This window comes from Chenopodium quinoa, unplaced genomic scaffold, assembly GCF_001683475.1.
Source record: "Chenopodium quinoa cultivar QQ74 unplaced genomic scaffold, ASM168347v1, whole genome shotgun sequence".
NCBI lineage: Eukaryota > Viridiplantae > Streptophyta > Magnoliopsida > Caryophyllales > Amaranthaceae > Chenopodium > Chenopodium quinoa.
The window spans coordinates 620,502-637,898 of NW_018743199.1; the positions used below are offsets into that span (position 1 = coordinate 620,502).

The window sequence follows — 17,397 nt, forward strand, 5'->3', positions numbered from 1 at the left end:
GAGATTATAATTATAATGATTATAGTTGACTATTGATAGTATGAAATTCATGTATATTAGAGATGTTACAATTGATTATGGTCAACAATAGTTGCCTTGCTTCTTCAAACGTACTCCATTACGCTTTTTGAAAATAGTGGTTTTTATTTTATTTTGATGATTTGTTGGAGTGAATGCTACATTGCTATCCACTCTCTATCATTTCAACGATATTGACTTATAGTTTGATTTATATGATAAAATAATATAGAGATACATATTTGACTTTTTTATCAATAAAATAAAGGCTCTAATATATTAATAAAGAAAAAAAAATGTAGGCAATCTAGAAATCCGATACCACAAAATTTGTTAGCTTGAACCACCTTATATGTATGTGCTTCTTATAAACTTAAAAAGATGAGTAGCGATGAAACTTTTAGCGTACTTAAAAATAATTTATTAGGCATGTTGACTTATATATTACTTGTTTCTATTTTACTTTATACTATAAATAGCTATTTACAACTAAATGTATGTTTTTGCTCAATAAGATGATAAGTGAGTAGAATTGAATTAGAATATAGTTTTGGAAATACATAAAGCCAGATACATTCAAGCATATATTATGAAGTAGTAATAAACATGCATTGAGAAGTTGAGATGCTCCTCCTAGAAAAAGGCCTAATATGTCCACTAAATTTCGTTATGCATGTATAAGGCCCATTGTATTACATCACAATTTTTTGGGCCAATGAAGTAAAATCTATTATTTTATGAGTAAAGGATGACTATTGCTCCATTGGTCACAAATACTCACAAAGTCACAATCACAAATTCACAATGGTAGCCTACCATGCAGCTATTGAACAATAATTTTCTTGTACTTTGCAATAATTCCTAATCACTTTGTATATTCTATAAACCTGATAATGTAATTATCAAATCTCCTAAAGATAATTATTTAGCAATGCATATTTTAAGTACTTAGACTTCCATAAGAGTTAAGACTAAACAGGATTATTATAAATTATAACGTCCAAATTAAAACTTAGTTCAGAAGCGTATAATTTATGTTACTCCATATCATACTCATACATGTGTTCACCCACGTTGTATTGTGTTGCTTCTACACATGACCAATACATAACACGTCGGCGATTATTAATTCTTGCTTAATAATGATGATGATATGAACTTTGCCAATATTAATTAGGAAACATATATAGCCAAGATAGTGATGATGATGAGAAAAGAGTACAATAAAAATAAACCCAAATTATCAATTCCACAAACAAGATGAAGGTGAATTCTTACACAAAATTACAGGACAACAATTCACCAACAGACAAAAAGAGAAAAAAAAAAAAGGGAAGTATACAAAGTGGAATAATAATAATCCCTCTAATTAAGAGATCCAAACTAAAAATTGTTCCCCTCTTCTCATATAATTGCAACAAATCAAATGAAAAATTAAAGGCCTAGAAAGTGTACGTGCAGCTTCCATCGTCACTCCTTGCAGTTGGATCAAAGTTCTTCGCGTTGGGGTCAGTACAACCTTCAGGAACCGGCAAATCTCCTTGCTGAGCTGCTTGGCCTGCACAAAACAGGACACTTTTCTTAGCAAAGTTTTAAGCAACAAACCAATAAATTTTACATGTTATCTGTTGAACTACTAAGGCTCGAACCTCCGAGTTAGGGACACTTAACCGAAGAAAGCTCCGGATGCAATAGCATCTTTGTTAGCATCTCCAAGAGCAGCCTCGCTCAAGTACTTGTCAGCAAGTTGGACTCTCTTGACGTTCTCTTGCTCTTGCACAAGCATGTTTCCGTACTCGAGCAACTTGTCCAAGGTCATCTTTGGTTGTTCGAACACGGGTGGTCCGTCCCTTGAGTTTACGAGCTTCTTCCCTACGGAGTCAATCCCTACTTCTGAAACCCACTTCCTTACTTCATCATCGTATACACGAGCCCTCAAGGCACCGAAGAAATCTACAAACCAATTAATCAATAACATTAATTACTACATTATCAATCGTATCATCATATAATGCAAGAATGTATAATATATAATGTGACGTACCAATAGATTGGCCAGGGAAGGTGTCGACGAGCTTGACAACGTGTTCCTCAGGAACATTGTCAGTCTTGAAGATACCGGTGGCAACACCGATACGGTCCTCACGGGTGGGAGCCCAGTAGAACTTCTCCATACGACCATCACGGATAAGGGGAGCGTACAAGGTGGAGAAATCGTTACCGGTGACAATAATGGGAACACGGGCGTTCTCTTGCTTGTTGTACATACCAGGGAGTTGGACATTGGTGGGATTGTCAGCAATGTTCATGAGGGTGGCGTTAACCATCTGGTTGTTCACGGTGTATTGTGTGGTGCCTCCCATACGTCCAGCACCGGCGTCGAGATCGTTGATGAACAGAGCACACATCTTACCCTTGGCAATGATGTCTGCTGCCTCACGGTACCTTTGCCTGATCAACTTTGCTGGTTCTCCTGCGTTTCCACTTTCCAATTCTCCGGCACTCATCATGATTGGGCTATTATTGAGCATATACATTAGTAAGATAGATTATTTATTATTGTCACTAATTTTAATTTAAGCGATAGATTAGGAAGAGTTTTACTCACTTGATTCCCATCTTTGCGAACACAAGCTCACATTGGAAGGATTTACCTTGACCTTTGCCTCCCCAAATACCCAAGATCAGGGGAACCTATGAATTCATCAAATTTACGCAAATTAGCTTAATGAACTCCCAACTTGTTAGCAATTTTTTTATTTTTTAAACTGTCATTAAGCTAAATTAGTCGAATTATAACATAGTATAGTGTACACACTCGTCTCACACAAGAATTATGTGAACTTTGACAATAGTAGTTAGCTACTCATTATTTAGTAAAATTTATAATAATCTAATACGGTGTGACTTGTGACCATTACAATTCACTAAGTTGTTATAATTTCAACTTTTTTGCCCTGCCTAATTTAAAATCAATTTGTCACCAGATTTTACTTGACCAAATTGGTAACCCGTTTAATTTGAAGTACCTTGATGTTAGGCAAGTTCAAGTAGTTCTTGGTGATGTGAACAACAATCTTGTCCATGAAGGCAGGGGCAATGTAGAAGTTACCCAACATGTTGTCGATGTTGTACCTGAATTCATAAAAATTGTTACTAGGTAGAACCATATAAAATATAAAACAAATAAAATTACTGATTATTAATACTTACTTCCTAAGACCTTGGCTTTCGTATTCGAGAGAACTCTGAACTGGAACGTGGGTGCCGGCGTCCATGGGAGCTTGGAAGAGGGAGTCAACCATACCCTTACCCCTACGGATGTCGAGTTGATCGTCAGAGATGTCTTCAGCCAAATGAGCCCATCTGTCCTTGGTGGTCTGCTTGCTCTCGTCGTAGTCGGCCGCCTTCACGGTCATTGAGCTCGCCCTTGAGCTGCTTGGGAATCTCACACTTGTATGCTTCTTTAAGCTGCTCCCTAAGAAGGCTGAGGTTGGGACTGATGCCCCACCGCTCGACCCATTCAAGTTCAACTGCATACGTTTAACACACCTCTATCATTTTTACTCCTTACCATTTGTTACATCTCATCTACTCTTACACATTTACATTTATATATATATATAAGCTTCTTCACACAAATCAACTTATTATGAGTACCCAAACTCATTCACTTATAAACTTGTTCACTTGAATCAACTTTTTTTTTACAAATTTACTACTAGTAGTACCCAAACACATATTCACTTATTAAACTTGTTTACTTAAATCAGCTTATTACGAGTACAATTTACAGGTATCCAAACACACATTCACTTAACTTACAAAGTTGTTCACTTGAATCAACTTTTTACAAGTATTCAAACACGTATTAACTTTCTTTCTTAGACGGGAAAAAAAAAAATGTTTAGTTAAAATCTTGTTTATTCGACCTGTCAAAGTATACTTTAACATATGTTACTCAAGGTATACTTTAAGTGAATATACTATAAATTTGTTTACTCCAATTGACTTGTTACAAAAATCTAAACACATATAATTATGTTATAAACTATTTATTACATGTATTGGTACACTTTTTTATGTGTTGGACATGAGTACATACAATAACTTTTTTACACAGAGAATCGAATAACAAATTAAACTAACAAAGATGATCATATATTTCCATTTTTCTATAAACTAAAACTTAATTACACAAGTAACTCAAATTTTCTATACTAGTTGCAAAAGTTAACATGCTTATTAATCATAAATAATGAAATTAGATCAATTGTTAAGAGATCAAACAAGTAACTAAGCAAGTAAGATGACTTACAGGTGCCCTGGTGGCAGCTCCGACGGTTGAGACAGCAGTGGCCATTTCAATCCAACGGCTGAGATCCTAAAGAGAGCTTCAAATATATTTTTTAAAAAATTTTAATATTTTGGGTGCTCTTGAGAATTCCTGAGGATTAGCTAGTGTGTGGAAGGTAGAACTTATAGTAGGGAGTCCAGAAGTTTGCACCATAAATTTTTGTGTGTTGAAGATTGGCTTTCTAATCTATAACTGCCACAAAAACAAGATTACTCTATTGCCACGTGGCGTCACGTGATTTGCTCATCACTACACTACTAGACTTTGGTCCCTTTGAGGCTGGAATTTTAGCTTTCTTCTTCACCACTTATATTTTTACTAGTAGTTTCTCTTTTATTTGGATTTGGATTGGCTAGTGTTATTTTTTTCTTGTTTTGTTTATCACAAGTTTTTGTAACATTTTAACAATATGCAACTTTATATCATTTTCTTCTTTAATTTAAATTTTATTTTGTACGTTTGTTTATGAAAAAATTATTATCAACTAGTATAAACTTAATTAAATAAATTATATCCTTAAAATTTTCTTTCTTTGTCTCTCGTTCTCTCTTCCTTGATCCTTATCCCATATTCAACATAATGCAAGTGAGTTATTTGTCACATTGTGTATGCCTTTTGTCATTCAATTTGAAATGTCCTCTCAAGTAATTTTCAATTTTTCATGCTCCAATTGCCTATCCTAGATGGTTGATGAACTCTCTACAATAATGCATGTCTAGTACTACTCTTTCTTTTATTATACTTATAATAATTAAAGATTAATTCTGATAATTTGAATTCCTTTTCCAAACTATTCAAGCACCATTTTTTTTTTTTTTTTTTTTTATTTACATTCAACCCTTGATGAACAAGTAGTTAGAACATATAATTAAAACCAACATTGTGGATTATATGGAGAAGTGAATTACTTCTCTCTCACTTTAATGAAGGCGAGTATAGACGGTTTCATGCATGTCATTTCCAAGTGTTGAATGTCATTGATAGAGTATTAAACATAATCCTGATCCTCAACCATCAGCTTGAGCTTTTGGTTGACTTGGTCATTTAACATGGTATCAGAGTCAAAGTGACATAGAGGTCACGTGTTCGAATCTCATCCACCCCTCCTTCAAAGTGGAATTAATTGGTATGGGTGGGCCCATGCTACATCCACAAATCTAGCCCAAATGGGCTCTCGTGTGAGAGAGCATGATAGAGTATATAAAACATATTTCTGGTCCTCAACCATAAGAGAATAATAATTAAGTAATCCTTACATTTTAATCTATAAATTTATCAGTGTGTAATTTACTCCTTATTGATCAATGGATCACTATCATGTTAATTAAATGCAACATATTGCATATTTATTATTTAATAAAACTTAAATGACAAAAGCTACTAAACATCATACCAAACAGGCAAACACTATACAATATACTAATTAAAACTACTATTACTACCTTTTTTTTTTTTTTTTTTTTTTTTGTAAAAGACTCACTTATTCACTAGTTTAAAAGATTTTGTTTTCCCCTTAATTAAACTTCTTATCTTGATTCTTGAATCCTATGTATTCTTCTCCTGTTTTTGGTGTGGGAATTTATCTCCTTTTATTTTTCTTTCTTTGCCTCTCTTTTTCAATCTCTTGAACCTTATCCCGTGTTCAACACAATGTAAGCTAAGTAGCTAAGTGAGGTTTGTCACATTGTGTAAGCCTTTTGTCATTGACTGTTTTATGTCCTCTCGAGTTCTTTTCAACTTATCATTATCGTCTATCCCACTTGATTAATGAACTGTCCAAATAGACTAAATAATAATTTAGAGTACATTCTTGAAATTTTATTTTAATTTTTAACTTAAGTAGTTTTAATTTTGTCACAAATTAATTGTTTCATTTTCTTTAATATATTTACTCCGTATCAAAATATTATTACATTCCATGCATAACAAGTTTTTTTTAGTAGTAATAATTGTAAAATAACGGGTCTTGTATTTAATCTTGTTATTATTGTAGAATTGAATTCTAAACAATGATCATATACTCCATAAATATTAAAGAATGTCAATAGTGAGCTGACACATTATTGAGAGAACGACAAAGCACGCTAAAATAAGTAAAATATGTCAAGCATGCAATGACACAACCTAGCACAGTGACACATGAATAGCGAGTAAGCTCATCCATGGACCAAGCCTATTCAAATCCTAGACATATGTTCTGGCACGGCTATAGCCATCTTAATATAACTTCATGAACCAGGTCGGGGTTCGTTATGCTTATGCTCAATAGAGAAGAGTCAGGCAAGTAGCCAAGTCAGCCCACTAATGATTTCTAATCGTACTAGTACTTGCTAAGAAAGATGCAACATCGGATCATAACACACCACAAATTAGCTGGGCCAACACCTAAAGTCTTAATTTAATTTGTCTAAGTGTACATTCTAGGCATAAGGGTCGTCTATCGCATTCCTAATTTAACCACCTTAAGGCCCATGTACTTTGACTCACCAAGTCCCCAAGGCCTCCAATTAGAGATGTCCAGGTCGGATTTAATGAGGTCTATTTTAAAATTGAGTCATGCTAAACTATTGTGTCTATTAGAATTAGAGCTGTCAATTCGGGTAAGCGGGTTGGGTTTGGGTCAGGTAAGAGTGGGTCAGGTCAACTCGGGTCGGGTCAATTCGGATTAATTCTATAATCTATGCGGTTCAGTTTGGGTTGGGTCATGCTTGAGTCGGGTCACGTCGGGACATACTTCTTATCGGGTTTGGGTCGGGTTTAGATCGGGTTAATATCAGGTCGGGTTACATTCGGGTCGGGTGAACAATAAGTCGGGGTTAATTTGGATTTTCACGCGTTAAAACATGTTAAGGTAATTCTCGGGTTTGAGTCGGGTTCGGTTCAAGTCAATAATTTGCGGGTTAGAATCGGGTCGGGTCATTATCGGGTTCAAGTTGGGTTATGTTCTAGTCAATAATTTGCGGATTATAATCAGGCCGGGTCAATTTCAAGTCGGGTCATTCTCGGGTTCAAGTCGGGTTCGGTTCAAGTCAATAATTTGCGGGTTATAATTAGGTTGGGTCATTTTCAAGTCGGGTCATTCTCGGATTCAAGTCGGGTTATGTTCAAGTCAATAATTTGCAGGTTACAATCAGGTCGGGTCATTTCCAAGTCAGGTCATATTCGGGTTCCACTAACTATAAATAGATAATTATCATTTTTATCAAGTTAATTATTTCCTTTAATTATAATATATATGGCAATATACTAGGGAACTATAGTCTATAATTTAGGAGGATAATTATCTCCTTTGACCATACAACACATATATATTATATTTAACTCTTAAATTTGAGAATGATGCTCCTTTCTTTTGCTGACCAGGACCGACTTGGTCTCCCTAGACAAAATGCTTTGATCAACAATAATAAGGTGGTCTAAATTGCATTTAAGGTGATAATTTGGGTTGAATATAGGTTGGGTCAATAACAAGTCATGTTAATTTCGAGTCGAGTTAGTAACAGATCGGGTTGAATTTTTGGGTCAGATAAGTAATAGATCAGGTAAAATTCAGGTCGGGTCAATAACAAGTCGAGTTGATTTCGGGTCGGGTTTGAAACAAGTTGGGTTAAATTTGGGTCGGGTTAGGAACATGTCGAGTTGAATGCAGGTCAGGTTAGTAACAAGTCGGGTTAAATACGAATTTTTGACGAGTTAAAACGGGTTTGGGTCAATTTGGGTTCAAGTCGATTTCGGTGCAAGTTAATTAAATTGGTCGTTGTAAACCGGTAAATCGGAGCACGCAAGTTGTAAACAGGTAAACTGGCCATTTAAAGGCAAATTGGATGATTCCACCCTCCCAATTGGACTCCCAGAGGATATTAGGGACCATGATCAATATTTCGGCAATTTTTATTCCGGGCGAAAAAATGTCAAAATTTTCCAAAATTGAAGGCTAATGTCCACGCTTTTTGAGAAATTTCGGAGGTTTCGAGGCCCGGTGTCACAAAGTTTTGAGATTTTAGGGAATACATCCGGGGGTCATATAAAGCCGATTGGAAACATATATGATTATTATATGTTGTCATAGATGTTCGTGGTAGGCTTGAGTTAAAGAATTTGGTGCAAGTTGTAAACCAGTAAATTGACCGTTTAAAGGCAATTGGTTGCATGGTTCCACCCACCCAATTGGACTCCATAGGGTATTAGGGACCATGGTAAAAAATTTTGGCAATTTTTATTTTCGGGCGATAAAAAGTCAAAAAAATTTAAAATTGAAGGCTTATATCCACGCTTTTTGAAAATTTTTAGAGGTTTCTGGGCATGGTGTCAAAAAGCTTGAGAATTTAGGGGATACATCTCGGGGTCATATAATGCCGTTTAGAACCATATACGATCATTATATGTTGTCATAAATGTACATGGTAGGCTTGAATTAATGAAATCGGTGAGAGTTGTAAATTGGTAAATTGGCCGTTTAAAGGCATATTGGATGGTTCCACCTACCCAATTTGACTTCCGGAGGGTATTAAGGACCATGGAAATCATTTCGGCAAATTTTTTTTGGGCGAAAAAAGTAAAAAAATACAAAAATTGAAGGCTAATATCCACAGTTTTTGAGAAATTTTGGAGTCTTCGAGCCCTAGTGTTTAAAAGTCTTGAAATTCTAGGGAATACATCTCGGGGTCATATAAAGTCGTTTGGAACCATATATGATCATTATTTGTTGTCATAAATGTTCGTGGTAAGCTTGAGTTAATTACATCGGTGTAAGCTGTAAACCGGTAAATTTCGTTTAAAGGCAAATTGGATGGTTTCCACCCACCAAATTGGACCCCCTGGGGATATTAGGAAACATGGTAAATATTTCGCCAATTTTTATTTCAGTGCATAAAGGAGTAAAAAATTCCAAAATTAAAGGCTAATATTCATCCTTTTTGAGAAAATTCTAAGGTTTTAGGGCCCGGTGTCGAAAAGAAATGAGATTTTAGAGGATAAATCTCGGAGGTCATATAATGCCGTTTGGAACCATAAATGATCATTATATGTTGTCATAAATGTTCGTGGTAGGCTTGAATTAATGAAATCGGTGCAAGTTGTAAACCGGTAAATTGGTTGTTCAAAGGAAAATTGGATGATTCCACCCATCCAATCGGACTCCCAGAGGGTATTAGGGAACATGGTAAACATTTCGGCAATTATTATTTCTGAGCGAAAAAAGTCAAAAAATTCCAAAATTGAAAGCTTTTGAGAATTTTTTGAGGTTTCGAGGCTCGGTGTTGAAAAGACTTGAGATTTTAGGGAATACATCTTGGGGTCATATGATGTTGTTTGGAACCATATATGATCATTATATGTTGTCATAAATGTTTGTGATAGACTTGCATTAATGAAATCGGTGCAAGTTGTAAATCGGTAAATTGGCCGTTTAAAGGCAAACTGGATGGTTCCACCCACCTAATTGGACTCGCAGAGGGTATTAGGGACCATGGTAAATATTTTGACAATTTTTTTTTCGGGTTTTGACGGGTTAAAATAGGTTTGGGTCAATTTCGGTTGCAGTCGGGTTCGGTTCAGGTCAATAATTTACAGGTTACATTCGGGTCGGGTCATATCCAGGTCAGTTCATGTTCGAGTTAGGGTCTCACATACTCGGGTCAACTCGGGTCTAGGGTTGGTTTCAGGTCTTGTCAGGTCGGGTTTTGGTCATCATTTTTTCGGGTTTAGATGGTTCGGTTAATTATCGGGTTTGAGTCGGTATTTTGGATCGGGTCAACTTTTACCAGCTCTAATCAGAATCATGTGTTTTTTTTCAAGTTAGATCAATGGAGTTAATTAATTTTTAACACCTCTACCCCAACTGGTTGTATAATTATACAAGTATGGAGTATACCACTGAATCGGTCAATTTAATTTTTAACAATTCTACCCCAAGATAATACAACTAACTTTTAATAGGAAACTAATACGAGTATTCTGACCGAATACATGGGGTTAAATAAAATAGGAATCCAATAAAATAAGAATTATAGATTAAATAAGTTTTATGTTCAATTTACAACTAATAAAGATTTTAATAACTTTATACTTGTATATGCTTAAATAATTGAAAATCAAGGTAATAAAACAAGACACGATAATAATGTAGTTAGAACACAAACAAAGAAAATACTAGATTTCTTAAAAATCAATACGGTAACATTTCCATATCTATGTCTAAAATGCACATTTGGATAAAATTTCAATATTACTCTCTTTATTTGAAGTACATTAAGTTTTTCATAATTTTTTGTATGCGACTTGCTGTGTCGTGCGGCAGGGGTTACTCGAGTTTCTCGGTCAGGGGTTGCTTAATGAGTTTCTCGATCATGGTTTACTCGAGGATCTCGGTCAGGGGTTACTCAAGTTTCTCGATCAGGGGTTACTCGAGTTGCCGGGATTACTCGAGTTTTTCTGTCAAGGGTTACTCGAGTTGCTGGGATTACTCAAGTTTCTTCGTCAAGGGCTACTTAAGTTAATCCTGACCGAATAACCCCTCGATGAATTACCCCTGACCGAGTAGCTAAGCCCCTCAAGTAACCCCTGACTGAACCCTTAAGTAACCTCTAACCGAGTAACTCATGATCGAACTCCTTAAGTAACCCATGACCGAATTACTCGAGTAAACCCTGATCGAACTCCTTAAATAACCCGTGACCGATAGTAACCCCTGATCGGGTAACTCGAATAACCCTTGACCGAGTTTCTCGAGTAATCCCTGACCTAGTAACCCCTCGAGTAACTCTTGACCGAGTGAACCCCTTGAGTAACCCCTGTCTGAACCCCCCAAATAACCTTTGACCGAGTAACTTGAGTAATTCCTAATTGAATAACTCCGGTAACTCCTGACAAAAAAACTCGAATAACTCCCGCCGCATGGTATGGCACTGCACCAAAAAGTTGATGTAAGTTTTTTCTTTCAAAGATAGTATAATAAGGTTATCACTTTTTATGCAATAATTAAGCTTTTCATCGTTAGTCTATTAGATGCGAAAAAATTGTGGATAGGAAGTACTTGTATTATCTTTGGTAATAGCCATTGAAAAACATACACGTCAGCTAATAAACTTGGTGAGATGAAAATGATCCCAAGCAATAGCACTAGCATTACTTCCAGCAATTGAGGTTTATGTTTAGCTAACAGTTTAACATCACTTTTTGGAATGAATGAACTGACATATACTTTTTAATTTATATTGTCTTGATGATGAGATTATCTCGGATTATCTTTTTCTTTTACGACCCTTAACCCTTTTTATGCAAAAATTAATAACATTCTAAAGCTATTTAGTGAACTCTTCATCCGTGAATTAGAGGGAGGAAGGGTAGTGAACCCCACCCCAAACCATAATCACAACTCCTCGCTTTTATAATTTACGCGTGTAGTGCGTTTTCCTTTAACTTATTTTGTTTTGTTACAAATAAGAAAAACTTAGAAAAATAGGAGTAATAAATAATAATAAAAAAAAATCAAATCATAAGTTTAAATTAAATAAGGATCCGTTTGATTCACCTAATTATTTTTCATTTAATTTAATTTGAGCTCATTCAAACTCATTAGATCTAATGAGGAATTATTTTAGTTGCAAATTGAATTTAGGTAACCATAATTAACCCCTTGTCGGAATTAATCTGGACTTTAATAAATTTATAACCCTTATTTAAACTTATTCCAATATTTTAGTTCAGATAAAGTTAAAACAAATTGAATAGATCAATAACAGCTCTTCCACTCATTGACAATAAACATCAAAACTGAAAAAGGAAATAGTAAAATAAAAAAGTGTTATCCCCGCCACCATTTCATGGCGTCTCTTAGTTTTCAGCCAGAATCAATGTATGCCTTAATAATTAATAAAACAGTAGTTAGCAATTGGCTTGGGAGCCAAATACAAAACCGAAATCTTAAAACAAGTTTGAAAGGACAAAAAGTGAAAACCAATTTAATTTATTGGAGTAAATTAGGCATTCGCTGTCTTTGGTGTATGCACGCAAGTGATGCAACGAGCTGGATTTACTCTTTGGCGCTTCATCATAAATTTCTACTAAAATTACAAAGTTAACATAATTAAATGACCGACAAACGGGACCGGGCTATAACGTCTACTTTACAAGTTTAAGTAGGTTTCACTTTAAAATCATATGACAATGAAGGGTAACCCCTTAGGGCTTGTTTTGATTTACTGTTTATGCTGAACTGATCTGAACTGAATTAAACTAAACTGAGCAGAACTAAATTGTTTATGAAATAAGAAAATTAGGAACTGAACTGAAATTAAGCTGAAGAGAACATGCCCTTAGTGTTACAAAGGGGGCACAATTTTTTATTTTCTTCAATGTAAGATATACATCTCAATTCTATAATTCTCTTCAATTTTTAACTTTTTTTAATGTAGAATAACAGTTTCACTCACATGTTGGTTTGTTCCCAGACTCAACACTCCCCCTCACATGTAAGTTAACCATAATACTAGCTTAAATCACAATTCATAACTCAACTCAATCTGAGCTCTGATACCATGATAAACAAGCCTAGGTCACAACTGAATGAGTAGAGTATAAAACATCATACTTTTAGTTGAATTGGTTCTTTAATAATGACCATTCTCCAAAAATTTTACAAATAAAACATATTCCCGAGTCTTAACCATCACCTTAACCTTTTGATTTAATTGATCATTCAATAATGACCATTGTCCAAAACATTCTATGGATTAATTTAATAATAATAATAATAATAATAATAATAATAATAATAATAATAATAATAATAATAATAATAGGAAAAAAAAACAATTCACACTAGATAACGAAATCAAATTAGGCTAGACCATGCCAGAAAAGTTCAAACTAAAATGATTCAGGCCAAATTACCTTATATAAGATGAATTGAATACCAGAATATTTTAGGTAAGGTAAGGAGAACATAACCTAATTAATTTTACTTGTAATAAAAATACTAGCAGTAGCAAACCAGGCCACCAACATATCATTGAGTAAGTCGAAATGAAATTATTCTAAAAGTTGGAATTATCGCTACATTTATTTCTATTAGCTTTATTCTTAAAACATTTGAAAATGTGATCTCCATGTAATTAATTTAATTTAATTTCTTTCCCATAGCACTTCTATTGAGCCTTTAATCATATGACATTGAAAGCAAATAGTGTTAAGCACTACTCAAAATTGCTGCCATATACTGTAAAGATCTTAATGCTTACTCCTTTTTGCTGTCTAGGAATGATAATGACAATTTTGTGTAGAATAATAATAATGTTAGTTGATGGTGTGCTTAATTATTGAGAATAATGCTAAATATATGATGAGTCATAAATCTATTTAACTAATATTTAAACCTAGTAAATATACATATATCCTGTTTTGCTAGATTAAGAGAGTTACATAAATTGTATAATATAGCCGCCATGCACTATGTTTATATTTGATCAAGACATGCATAACATGACAGCATCTTTAATTTATGCTACAACTCAATCCAATCAAAGGCAACAATCTAACAGAAAAAAGGATTGATTTCGGGAATGATTGTGTGCTAAGGTAGGTAAAAAGGACCTTATAAGGTAACACATGGTGAATGTAATTTCCATAATTGCTAGGATATAGGTAATGATCCATAGACTATACTATGAATCTAGGATTGTGATGTTTATAATTTTAGTAGTAGTTTCTCGATCTTATATAAAAGGTACGACATGCATGCACTATTTTTTTTAGGTGAGGAAAAGACGAGTTTGTATACAATTTAAATGATTGTTCTCTTTTAGAGATTTATTTTGAGAAACAGTTCAAAGAGTCGGTTTAAGCTTGTCATTAAGGGAAAAAAAAATTACCAAGTGTAAAGTAAAAATAAATATAAGAACAAAAAAAGATAGAGAAAAAATTAAATTTAATTAGAAGACCGAAAAAAGAAACATATGACTAATTATAGTATATAATTTCTACGCAAATATGTTTTTATATTCAACCAATAATTTAGCAAGGATTAAATATGATTAATGTACTCCTCAATACATTAAAAAATAAGAGACATGATCTAAATCAGTAGATAAGATAAACTATTTAGAAATGCATATATGCATTTGTGCATGTACATTTGTACTCGTATCACGATAGAAAAAGTGATAGGAGAGTCATTAAGCTAAGTGAAGAATAATGAGTATGCTCCCTCTTAGATTGAAGATGAAGAGGTCCATACTTATGAGTATTATTAAATACGTGAGACTTATATATAGTATAATTATTAGTAGTAGTTTTAATCAATAAACAAGGTAATCAAGCACTTTTTGATGATGATTGCTAAGTAAGAGAAGCCCACAAATTGACCCTTGAATAAAGAAAAATATATATTGTACTAATTTCTAAAAGGGATATCATAAAATAAAATTTAAAAAACCCTAACTAACTATTAATAAACATTAATTCTTATACAAATCATACAATTAGTATGGTTATGCCAATTGTCATAAGCAGATAACCAATCATAATGTTGATTACGCAACTAATTTCCATTAAGCACTTAACACACTAAAACATATTCTAGTGGTACCTTTTTAAATGGGTTAATTGTTTTTATTAAGCAAACCTACCTAATTGAGCAAGTAGTGCAAGATTTTATTAGGGCTTTTTTAGCATAGAAAAGTTTATCAAAATGAATGTTGCCATCAAAAGAATAACAAAAAAATGTAGCCCATGAAGGAGACCTAAAAGAGGTTAACTTTTAAAATAAAGTAAGTATTGTCTCACCCTTAATTAATTTAGCTATTAGAAGAAAGATTAGCTTAATAAGCTTCTAAATTGAGCACTATAAAAGGCAATCTATGGTTGCCCAAATTTAACAAAATTATTAAGAGAACGTTTTTACTAAGAGTTAAAGCATCAAACAAACAAACACACACAAAAAAGGTGGATTTGAGTAAAAAGATTAGAAAAGTTATTAGCAAAGTATAGTAATTAAAAACCGTGTAATTAAGGAGGAAAATGACAGGAGTTAGTACATCATGTGGAGCATGCAAATTTCTAAGGAGGAAATGTACAATTGAATGTGTTTTTGCACCTTATTTTAGCTATGATGAGGCAGTTGCTCATTTTGCAGCAGTTCACAAAGTATTTGGGGCAAGTAATGTTTCAAGGTTGCTTCTTCATCTCCCTGAACACTTTAGGGGTGAAGCTGCCTTGACAATTTCTTTCGAAGCTATCGCTCGAATGAGAGATCCTGTTTATGGTTGTGTTGCCTATATTCATGCCCTTCAACAAGAGGTTTGCTTCCTTATTTCGTTGTATAAATCTTCTTTCATTAAACCTAGCTTCTAAAGAAATCTCATTATTACTACAAGCAATATGTAGGCAAATCATTGTAGATTCAATTGATATTTAGTGTGCTTCCACAAGTAACACAATAATGTTTTCCATCAAGTACCACAATATTTTTTCATCATAATATATTTTATGTTATCTGACCATTTAACTAACTTTACCTTTTTATTTTATATGAAATTTTACAATATTCTTAGATATACGATTACATTAGAGGGTTTTAATAAGGATCAATGTGGTACTACTTGGTTAAAATATCCATGCATTGAGTAACATTTCCTAAAAATCTTGTAAACATAACCAAAATAAGTCAATTCACATAGAACGAACTAAGCAAGCATGATGTATAGACTAGTATCATTATACAGATCGATATTATCTTGATGATATGGTCGATCATGAATATCGTGTATTGTGTATATATCTTTATTGAATCGCGATGAGAGGCTCATATTGTACAATCAACAACACTGCAGGTAGCAAGTTTACAAGAGGAGATAGAAGTTATAGGCAACCAAATGGTGAATACCATGAGCATTGGAATTACTAGTGATTGTGAAGGTTCTCAAGCAACCAACAACAATCTACTTACCTATGATACATCATCACCCTTATTATTATGTTCACAAGAATATGAAATCATCAATAATTTACCAGAAGAATGGAATACTACTAGTACAAATTATCAAGTGGAACCAGTCATACATGCAGACAACAATGGATCATCATGCAGCACCCAAATGATGTTCAACAATCATATGATCAACTTATTACCAGGACAAAATAATCTTTTTGGTAATGGATATGGGCCCCAAGAATGTCTTCTAGAAGGGTTAATTAACCTTGAAACTTTTGATAATTCTTCTCTTTTTGGCTGCTTATCTCACACTCCCTCAATCCAATAGTTTATAATTATTTTATTTGAATTTGAGTCATGCTAAATAGTTACGGAGTAAATTTTAGCTAGCTAACTGGTAGCGAAATGACCCACTTATACACTTACTTTATCTACTACGGAGTAATCCTATATTACATTATAAGGTAAGAATATATACTTGGGTTTTCGCCTTCTTTTAGCTAACTAAAATTTACGTACCCTGGGACAGGGAGTCCAGTTATATAGAGGAGTTGGTGTTTATAATGTAATTAGTTGCTAGTGTGTATAATAGTACAGTGCGTTTGCTTCATATTGATATTAGAATATTCATTAGTCCCTTCTCTTCCACTTATATATGTTGCTACATTTTATTAGAATATATACATAATCGTACTGTTTCGGGTGAAAACAATGGGACCTTGCCGAAGGTCCGCTGAAATGGAGAAGGCTGGATTCGGTCCAAGTTATGTTGGGCCGAAGATTTCCTGCACAGTAAACACACGTAAACTAGCCTCGGGGGTGTTGCCGAGGAAGGCCCCTCCGATGCTAAAGTCAGTACAATGTGTAAGAAGAAGACACTATGCAAGAGAGTTTGTTGCTTGAGGCTTTTATGGAATATATCAGAATATATGAATGAACATATGAATCTATGAATGAATCAGAATGAATCTCTCCCTTTGAATGTATCAATATGATGGCTTTTATACCTCATCATACATGGAGAGGTTGGGCCTTAGCCCAATTGGCTTGCTTTGTGGGCTGACCTTTGACTTTAGCACAATTGGAGAGTTGA

General features: G+C 34.0%; 2 protein-coding genes across 3 annotated transcripts; one reads left to right on the forward strand and one right to left on the reverse strand.

Moving 5' to 3' along the window:
- Positions 1–1,220: 1,220 nt before the first annotated feature.
- Positions 1,221–4,498, reverse strand: LOC110733325 (ribulose bisphosphate carboxylase/oxygenase activase, chloroplastic-like). 2 transcript variants are annotated; one of them, XM_021913347.1, is made up of 7 exons: positions 4,337–4,498; positions 3,232–3,551; positions 3,048–3,153; positions 2,627–2,712; positions 2,063–2,535; positions 1,690–1,971; positions 1,221–1,576 (listed from the first exon to the last, which is right to left on the reverse strand). In XM_021913347.1, exons 1-7 carry the CDS (start codon positions 4,379–4,381, stop codon positions 1,461–1,463), a joined length of 1,428 nt encoding a protein of 475 aa, XP_021769039.1. In that variant the 5' UTR covers positions 4,382–4,498; the 3' UTR covers positions 1,221–1,460. The 2 variants fall into 2 exon arrangements, with proteins under 2 accessions (XP_021769039.1, XP_021769040.1); XM_021913348.1 differs by having other exon boundaries at positions 1,668–1,971; positions 4,337–4,493.
- Positions 4,499–15,231: 10,733 nt separating this feature from the next.
- LOC110733253 (LOB domain-containing protein 33-like) lies at positions 15,232–16,920 on the forward strand. The gene is made up of 2 exons (XM_021913268.1): positions 15,232–15,670; positions 16,204–16,920. Exons 1-2 carry the CDS (start codon positions 15,392–15,394, stop codon positions 16,630–16,632), a joined length of 708 nt encoding a protein of 235 aa, XP_021768960.1. The 5' UTR covers positions 15,232–15,391; the 3' UTR covers positions 16,633–16,920.
- Positions 16,921–17,397: the final 477 nt, after the last annotated feature.

Excerpts from the sequence above, each read along its gene's own strand:
- LOC110733253 (XM_021913268.1), top strand. The coding sequence starts at position 15,392 with ATGACAGGAGTTAGTACATCATGTGGAGCATGCAAATTTCTAAGGAGG. Across the intron at positions 15,671-16,203 it reads TTCATGCCCTTCAACAAGAG|GTAGCAAGTTTACAAGAGGA; the intron begins GTTTGCTTCCTT and ends ACAACACTGCAG.
- LOC110733325 (XM_021913347.1), bottom strand. The coding sequence starts at position 4,381 with ATGGCCACTGCTGTCTCAACCGTCGGAGCTGCCACCAGGGCACCT. Across the intron at positions 3,552-4,336 it reads GAGCTGCCACCAGGGCACCT|TTGAACTTGAATGGGTCGAG; the intron begins GTAAGTCATCTT and ends AAACGTATGCAG. Across the intron at positions 2,536-2,626 it reads TTCGCAAAGATGGGAATCAA|CCCAATCATGATGAGTGCCG; the intron begins GTGAGTAAAACT and ends GCTCAATAATAG.